General features: G+C 37.5%; 1 protein-coding gene across 1 annotated transcript in view; it reads right to left on the bottom strand.

Moving 5' to 3' along the window:
* Positions 1-10,000, bottom strand: part of LOC144974662 (leukocyte surface antigen CD53-like) — a 44,622-nt gene that overhangs the window by 24,240 nt on the left and 10,382 nt on the right. The window contains exons 2-3 of the mRNA XM_078917748.1: positions 4,864-5,064; positions 4,164-4,238 (exon numbers count right to left, since the gene is read on the bottom strand). Coding sequence (XP_078773874.1) covers positions 4,164-4,238; positions 4,864-5,064 — 276 coding nt within the window. The remainder of the gene's footprint in view (positions 1-4,163; positions 4,239-4,863; positions 5,065-10,000) is intronic.

Genomic DNA, 10,000 nt, shown 5'->3' with positions numbered 1-10,000 from the left:
AAAAATGTACAAAGAGGATTTTGGTTGGAGCACATGTCTTTTATAATGTATTTTACACTTTCTGTATAAGGATAGAGTGTTGTAATGTAGGTTGTATTAAATCTAAATGGTATGTAAAATTTTGAAATACATATTAAGTGAAAATCTTCAGTTTTTGAAGTGTGATTTGTTCAAACTACAAAAAGCGCTGCGCTTATTATGCACCATTCTAAAATAGATAACATAAAATATAATTCCCTTTAATCCTTCCAAAGTGGAAATGTGTCTTTCGTGTGGATTCCAAGGGAAGACTGGAATACGTCAGGCCTTAGCCGCAGTGCAGCACTGCGAGTTCTGTTGCTCTGAGTCACACAACATCGGCAGGGAGTCAAATTCATGGGAGGGGGGTAGGGTGCGGAATATGTCCTTTGACTCTTAAATGCTAAAACCACACGGACTTTTTGACATGGCTAGTGCAAAACAGTTGAGCATATATCAAGGGTGTTAACATTCACGCCTACATTGATTATTGGTTAAAAATGTTCATTACATTTTCATTTTGTTTGAATCGCCAAAGCTCGTACTTGAACAATGCCAATGCCAACTGGTGATATTACAAATAATGACCAGCCCAGTGCCCTCATATGCTATGTCCAAACCCATTCCAAAAGATAGTATACGCTTGGCTTAGAAACTCACAACATTGCCATCCAGAAGTATAACGGTCCAACATACAAAACTAACCATGAACTTACTTTTATAATCTGGTTAATACCGTTTAGTGAGAATTACACATAAACACGGATGGCAAGAAACAATAATAAAGACATGAGTACAGTCCCAGACACATTTGGGTCTCATTTTTCATCTTCTCTTTTTCATCATTTTCTCCGTGATTGGTTTGTTCTTAGAGAAGATATAGTGCCAAACAAAATAAAGAAAAAAAAATGAAATGAAGTGCAGAACAGCGGTTTTCTTAGTCAAAATAACTCACTAGTCCTTGGCCAAAATTTTCAGCAAAAGAATGAAGACATTACATCTTGTTTCCATGGCAACAGTGCCTTTATGAGACTTCAAAATGTAATCAGTTTCTGTCCAAATTCTGTGACAGCCACGTACGTATCGTATCGAATATCGAATATTGGAGACATCTACAGGCTTCTCATACTTTTAAGCATGGGTAATGTAAATGTTGCTGCTCGAAGTTTGAAGAAATAATAAATCACAATGTGAAATTGAATGTAAGCTTCGATTTAATAAAATACGAAAACAGATAAAATGGACGTTTCGGGTTTCCCCTTTATCAACAAAACCGGATGAACAACACTAGACCTACAGACAATGGAGACAATGTGGTAGTGACGTTATTCAATTTCACATTGTTACAAATAATTTTAATTGGGATCTTATCTGGACAATGTTGTCAAAACAAAAATATTAATTGTTAGAAAAAGTATGAATTTTCGAACTGATGCAAACGATATAAAAATAATAGATTTTGATGTCGCATGGTAACTAAGTAACTGGCTCTAAACTATCGGAACAATGGTGGACGCCCTTATGAAATATTTCTCCGACGAACAAAATAGCGTATCCAGAGGAAAAAAACCATTATAAATCCGATTATGTTTTGACTTTTACACATTCTGATCACAAGACATATGAAAAGTTCTAGCCAGCATGAATAATAAAAAGTACCAATTTTCTTTGTTTAGAACCACGATGGCCGCCGTTGCTGGGCGACTATTGAATCCATTTGTGTTTCAACGTTGAAGTGCGTGTCAGGTGTAAGAGTTTTTGACAAGATGGGGGATATTTTAATTAATCGGTAGTTTGAAGGACGAGTTTTCTAGCCACAATTTAAAAAAAAATGTGTTTCTAAGTGTGGCGGTGTGTATAGGGAATGAGATTAGGGGAAGAGTAGCGTCCCTTGATTGGACGTCACCCATAGTCTGTGACAACACCGGCGGAAAAGTTACTAGAGAGAGAACGTCATGTTGGTTGTGCGCATGCGTCTCTCGTCCCCACGTCCAATCAAGGGACGCTACTCTTCCGCTAATCTAATTCCCTATAGTCTTATTGTTGAAGAAATTTTCCTACATACGAACAACTAGCATTGAGTCTGGTGCCATTTCTAATATGATATGGGGGTTAAAGGGGGGTTATTTTAATCAATCGGCATTTTGAAGGACGAGTTTTCTAGCCTAAATTTTTAAAATGTGTTTTTCAGTGTGGCGATGTCCTGTCTAATGTTGAAGAAATTTTCCTACATACGATCAGCTAGCATTGAGTGTGATGCCATGTCTAATTTGATTTTTAGCTCATGGCATTTCCTAAATTGGTCGCTTGAAAATTAATCTAAATCCCGATAATAAGATAGATTAGCAATCCATTATTTATTTGAGCAAAACAAACCGTGTTTAGTTTTTTGTTGTTGTTGTAATTCAATTAGGGACGAAATGGTTTAAATTGCATTTGTCTTCCTTTTTGAAGACAAATTACTTCCTTAAAAGAGAAATTATAAACCTGGAAATTTAATGGTGCTGTGAATACATATATATATATTATTATATATATATATATATATATATATATATATATATATATATATATACATATATATTATCTATATAATATATATATATATATATATATATATATATATGTGTGTATTCGTATGTATAAATATGTATAGATAGATAAGATAGATGGGTATATATCACACACATATTATGTATATATATATATATATATATATATATATACAGAGAGAGAGAGAGAGAGAGAGAGAGAGAGAGAGAGAGAGAGAGAGAGAGAGAGAGAGAGAGAGAGAGAGAGAGAGATTGTGTGTGTAGTAATTCATAAATTCATTTATGATTAACACGTTTCAATTTAGTAAACTGAACATCATCATTCATCATTGTAAAATCAATACTTAACGCCTTATCACTTAGTAAGTAATATTACATTTTGAAAAAAGAATGAATAAATTTCTTATTATTTTGAGATAACCAGTTGCTCATTTGTTTTTAAAAATGATGCAAGAATAACAAGATTGTTTTGTTAATGCCTTTTCATCTAGCGCCACGCTAACGTTTCATTCATACTTGAGGACAGATGACACAAGTCATTTTGCTTGGATTTTACTTTATTTTATTTGTTTCCCATGTTAATTTGTGTATTGTTGTGCTGACGAAGGATTTGTACCCGAAACGTTCATTGTCTGTTTTAATCCCATACGAAGCCTTTCCATTTTCACTCTTTCGTTAGTATTTTACGACCACCGGCTTCAGGCAGCCCCTACCGTTTTCTAATTGACCAAAATGGCTGTCTAAAAACAACAACAAAGAGCTAAGTGGCGTCAATTTCGTTCCATCTATAGTCAAGATCAAAAACCTAAATCTCCATTTCCCCCTTTGAAGTCAGAACTAAATTTATTTTAAATTCTTTATCTAGACGTCTATAACTACAGACAGACGTAACCGTTTCTAGTGAAGTCAAAGTCACGTTGCAATCATTGCGCATGCGCTTTCTGGGTGAAACCGGAACCGCTAAGACGAGATTTAGAGTAAAAGCGAGCCCCGCCCTCAAAGGGTTAAGCACTTAAAATCATAAAGTGCACACCAGTACACAGCAGTTCAAACTGATAGGAAAATTGCACCGATTCCCCTGTGGTTATAATGAGTTTGCTGTATGTTCGGTTCCCTCATTAAATCACTTTCGAGCACGGCAAACGGTGTGTTGTTTTTTCCCCCTCACCTTTGGCAAGAACTCTGTAGAAATGTGTTATTTTTTCAAATAAAAATCTTCACGATCTCACTCAAATAGATAGAGACCGAAACGAATGGCGCTTCCAATTGGATTCAATACTCTGATGTCACGTCGCCCAGCAATGGCGGCCATATTGATTCTAAACAAAGAAAATCTGTACTTTTTATTCTTCATGCTGGCTAGAACTTTTTCATATGTCTTGTTATCAAAATGTGTAAAAGTCAAAAACATGATCAAATTTTAAAAGTTTTTTTCTCCTCTGGTTACGCTTTTATGCTCGTCGGATAAGTATGTCATAAGGGCGTCCGCCATTTGTTCTGATAGTTTAAAACCAGTTACTAAGTTACTATGCGTCATTACGAGGAAGTGACGTCACGACTGTTGAAGCCTTTTGGATGGATGGAAAGACTTACGTTATCCCTGAATACGTAGATGGTGATTCCCCCGGCAACCATTCCTAGGAGCATCACTAAGAGGAGTACGAAAAACTGTGGGGAAAAGACAGAGAGGGGGAAGTGTGTGTGTGTGTGTGGGGGGGGGGGGGGGGGGGGGGGGGGGTCAAATTTCTCTTACTTATAACTTATACCAATGTCTGAGTTGGATAATGGTGATGTTGATAATAGCAATGACTTGACGATTAAGATAAAGACGACGACGACGACGACGACGACGAAGAAGAAGAAGAAGAAGAAGAAGAAGAAGAAGAAGAAGAAGAAGAAGAAGAAGAAGAAGAAGAAGAAGAAGAAGAAGAAGAAGAAGAAGAAGAAGAAGAAGAAGAAGAAGAAGAAGAAGATAGGGATAATTATGATGATGATGGTGGTGGTGGTGATAATGATGATGATGATGCTGCTGATGATGATGAAGATGATAATGATTATGATGATGATGATGATGATGATGATGATGATGATGATGATGATGATAACAAGGAGAACTATAATCAGGACGTAAATGACGAGGACAACACAGTATGATGATGATGATGATGATGCTGGAAAAGATGATTATGATGACGATGATGATTATATCAATGCTGCTGCTGCTGCTGCTGCTGCTGATGATGATGATGATGATGATGATGATGATGATGATGATAATGAGTGCAATCCTCACCATTCCCAGCATGCATTTGACCTCCTTGATGGCGCCACAACATCCAAGAAAAGCCAACACTATAACAACGCTACCTATGGCGATGAGCGCCCATGATAAACTGTCGTAGTAGAAACTGCCCAGGATAGCCGAGATACGAGTCAGATGACTTTCATTGGTACGGGAGTAGACCCCGAAGCCCAGTATACCACAGCCAGCAATCTGAAAGAGGAAAACAAAGATCAAGTAGAATTAAATTATACGATTACTGGTACAAAAAACTAGAGGTGCCTAAATGAGTTAATAAAATGGAGAGAAAGATAAAGTGAGTAAATTTGACTCATTGTATAGATAGAACGAAGATGACGTCAATCAAGTCTTTGTTATTGTTTTTTGCCATCCGCGTTTATGAGTAATGCTCACTGAACTGTATTAACCTGACTATAAATGTTTTGTGTGTTTGTCCGTTATACTTCCGGATGGCAATGTTATGAGCTTCTCAGCCAAGTGCATACTATCTATAAGGGAACAACACAAACCATTTGTTGTCCCCCTTATATATGAGTCACATTTACTCATTTTATCTTTATCTCCAGTTACTGATACGCCCTTTCCCTAAAAAAAAAGTTTTTAAAAAACCCCAACATTTTAGCTAGAGTGAAAAAAAAGTCCTTCAGAGCCAATAGGCCTATGGAGCGTGATACGGACAATGGCAATTGCTTGCTATCCTTTGGATAGGACACTAATCTAACGTAAAGTACTTTCGACCAGATCTAACAGACCCAGCTACCCCATCACTGCTGAATGGATAGGGGGGGGGGGGTCAGAAAAAAATCTTGACTACACCCGGGATCGAATTTATGTTTTTTCTTTCTTGATACGCTTTTATGCTCGCCGGAGAAATATTTCATACAGGCGTCCGCCATTGTTCCGATAGTTTAGAGCCAGTGTTACTAAGTTACCATGCGTCATTAGGAAGTGGCGTTACGACTAATGAAGAGTATTAGCATATTGGTAGGAAATTCTAACTTGATTTTTAATTCTGGACAGACTCAAATAATTAGAAAAAGTGATCTGTATATCCTTTGAAATTAACTGATTTGGATTAAATCGGTGACAATGAAGTTTGGAGCTATTAGGGAATAAACGAGAGTGAGAAAACACAGACGTGCAAAATCGATATTTCAAACTCCAGAGCAACCTATAGGGAATGAGATTGGCGGAAGAGTAGCGTCCCTTGATTGGACGTCACCGGCAGAAAAGTTGTTAGAGAGAGAACGTCATGTTGGTTGTGCGCATGCGTCTCTCATCCTCGCTTCCGGTGAAAGCGGCATGAGACACTTCAACGAAAGCGAGGACGAGAGAGACGCACGCGCAAAACCATTTTGACGTTGTCTCTGTAAGGTGACGTCTAATCAAGGGACGCTACTCTTCCGCTAATCTCATTCCCTATCAGAGTGAACGCTACTACACATTTTGTCAAGATGCCCCCAGGATTCCTCTTTAACTTGAGAGCAAAACAATTGATTGAAACTTCACATCAATAACTTTGAGCAATCGAAGTGAATTAGAAAAGAAATTGAAAATCCAAAGTGTCTAGTACATGCAAATCAAATTAAGTACGCGGAAAGGTGAGCAATGAGAGTAAATGTTGGAATGGTGCAGCAGGTAAATTACCTTTCAACATCGGTTCATTACGATTTTGGCAGTGATTTCCAATTTGAAAGCTATCTAATCAGATAAACTTGATTGAATCAGTGTTTGATATTTTTAATAGAAAAAGGTGTAGATTTCTATAGGGAATGAGATTAGCGGAAGAGTAGCGTCCCTTGATTGGACGTCACCCATAGTCTGTGACGTCACCGGCGGAAAATTTATTAGAGAGAGAACGTCATGTTGGTTGTGCGCATGCGTCTATCGTCCTCGCTCTGGTTTCAGAGTTGATAATGGCGTCTTACTTTTTATCTAAATATATACTGGTCGTCAATAAAGATAATCCATATACGTCCCGTAATCCTTAGAATCTGCCTATACATCCTGATAATAAAATAGTTATGCTATCTATGGCGAAATATGTAACCTATTTATTATTAATCCTCCGATGGACTGGTTACATACACACTTCCAATGATTTTGGAACCGGAACAGTAGAAGGTGTGACGTCACGCCTTTCCTTCCATTATTAGAATCCAATACAAAACTGCTGAATCAAGGCCGCAATAATTGCTTTCGGTTATCAGACCTGCAAAATGTTCGTGTTGATCGTTGCGTTGCACAAGCCTCGGATTGATTCATTCACATTTAATTCGACACGTGGGATAAATAGGCTGCCGAATTCCACGGTGGCCTTCGTAAAGTTATGGCCTGACACTGACAAATAAATGACGTCAAAATGCCAATCTTTTGTCACAAAAGAAAACAAATCGTGAGTTGTATTCAATAGTTCAACCACGAGGCGGTGCAAAAACCGAATAATGACGTCAAAATGTCAGTCCTCTTGGATTTGAGTATTAGGCTATAGATAGTATGCAGATGACGTCACTCAGGCCTATGTTATTGTTTTTGCCATCCGCGTTTGTGAGTTGTTCTCACTAAACTGTATTAATTAACCAGACTATAAAAGTTCATGGTTACACCGAGTTTGTGTGTTGGTCCGTTATACTTCCGGATGGCAATGTTGTGAACTCCTTGGCCAAGCGCATTCTATCTATAACATGACGATGGCTACGATTGCACTCGTAGAATCGACTGCTTGTATCCCATGATGTCATTGTGACACGTTGTGATTGAGTACCTCACAATGCTCACGTCCGTAAGGTGAACGAGAAATGTTTAGTTTATCAATCCAGAGCTTGGACGGGTACTTTCACAAACAGCTGTCAATCAGACATTTCACCCCATCGTTACCGTCGTCGTCGTCGTCGTCGTCGTCGTTTACATCTTCATTGACATTTCATCCTCTGCCCTGCTTAACTCTCTCCTTACCAGCCATTTTCAGGATTTTTCGCAAAACTTCAAACCCAACTAACACAAAAATATAATTTTTATCACTCAAACACAATAGGAGTAAGTCCTTGCGATAAATAATTTCTGTTGCAAAACATGCTCTACAACACACTGTTCAGTTTCTTTAAATTTAATGATATACAAGAGAAATTTGAATGAGAAAAATGTTGGTTGTATCGTAACGAATGTGACGATTTTCCTGTAGTTGGTAAGGAGAGGGTTAATCATCTCCTCCTCATCACACTATACACCAATGTTCTGTTCCTGTACCTCTTCATCCTCCTCAAAGCGCTTTACAAGGGGTCCCTGGTCAACAGCAACATTTAACATGTAGGACGGGACATCATCATCATCATCGTCATCATCATCATCTATTACTATTATTCTCATAATTTCCTATTTTAATCATCTTTCGATGGCAAAAGAAACAAAAATATATGATAATCGCGATCCTATTTCTTCCTGTTTTCAAGAAATGAAACTTAACTAGAGCTTTTATATAGAGCAATATCCACTAAATATGCTCAAAGGGCTTTACAAAGGGTCCCTGACAAACAGCAACACTTAACATGTAGAACGAGACACGACGCCTGTTAGGCGATATTACAATTTATTTCCGACAGAGACAACGCTATTGACGTCCAGGTACTCATTTCACACCTGAGTACCGTGAGAGAATGTGAGTAAAGAGTCTTTTCCGAGGACTCAACAATGCGTCGAACGAGGCTCGAACCCAGGACGTTCCGATCCGAAAGCGAGTGTCATATCACTTGACCACATAGCCGCACAGTTAGAGGACTAGATGCGAACTAAACAAGGCACGAAAGACTCCACATCTATTTCGACTCAATGATTTTGATCTAGGTATCGTAAACCCCATTAATGCTATAGGGAATGAGATTAGCCGAAGAGTAGCGTCCCTTGATTGGACGTCACCGGTGGAGAAGTTATTTGTAAACAAACCAACTACAAGCTCTCCAAATAAAAAAAAATATTATTCATATTTCTGTACAAAAATGCATATCATAATCAACGTTATCATTTTTGTACAGAAATATGAATAATAATTGTCCAGTGACGTCCAATCAAGGGACGCTACTCTTCCGCTAATCTCATTCCCTATAAGGCATCAAACAGAATCCACTATTCGATTCGACAACTCAACATTTGAATATTGCCCAAAGGTAGACCAAATAGCTTTTATACAAAGACCAGAGGAGATTTTTTTTTCAAACTAAAAGAGATCAAAGAGAATGACTTTGGGGACCCATTGTAAGGAGAGGTACGCAATCGAATTTCAAGATGGAACCAGTGCTCTACGAAAGCAAATCTTTCTTTTTGTTTCACCCCACAAACCGAGATAAAAAATTGAGCTTTAAAAATTGAGCTTTACATAGTGCAATATCCACTAAATGTGCTCAAAGCGCTTTACAAGGGGTCAATGGTCATTAGCAACATTTAACATTCAGGACGGGACATGCCGCCTGTTAGGCGATATTACAATTTTTCGGACAAAGACAACGCTGTTAACGGCCAGGTACTCATTTTACACCTGATTACGGTGAGAGAATGTGAGTAAAGGATTTTTCGCGAGGTCAGTTTAATAACCAAGACGAATATTATTAAATAAATGTCCTAAGAAAATTAATATTATTATTCCACCCCTCTAATTGGAAAACCCTATCATTTCTTAGTAAATACGTAATCATTGAATAATGCTTTGAACGCGTTGAATAACAATTTTATTCAACGATTGCAATATTTTCGCACATTTTATTGGTGTGAAATATGGTGTAAAAGACAGCCGATTGGTAATTATAAATAGTCTTTTGGTGCGCATGAATACAAATCGAACGTTTTTAGTTTTGGGTCAACCTGTCATTCAGGAAGAAGTAGAAAGATACAAATTATGGTGAATAGAAGTACTATCATTGGGTTACAAAATATCTAATAATCTTACTTGGAGGAGTGGAATAAACGTATTCTTTCATCTCTTTGTATTTATTAAACTCGTTATATTTTTTATCGTGCAATATTACATACTCGCAAGCTCGTTGTGTTATTAGGCACGATAAAAATAACTCGTTTAATAAATACAAAGAGATGAAAAAATCGTATATTCAACCTCTTTCCTACATGGAAAAACACATGT

This window comes from Berghia stephanieae, chromosome 6 (assembly GCF_034508935.2).
Source record: "Berghia stephanieae isolate SIO BIC M18660-M18661 chromosome 6, UCSD_Bste_1.3, whole genome shotgun sequence".
Classification (NCBI taxonomy): Eukaryota; Metazoa; Mollusca; class Gastropoda; order Nudibranchia; family Aeolidiidae; genus Berghia; species Berghia stephanieae.
The sequence above is the reverse complement of the archived record's forward strand: the minus strand, read 5'-3'. Positions and strand labels throughout refer to the sequence as shown.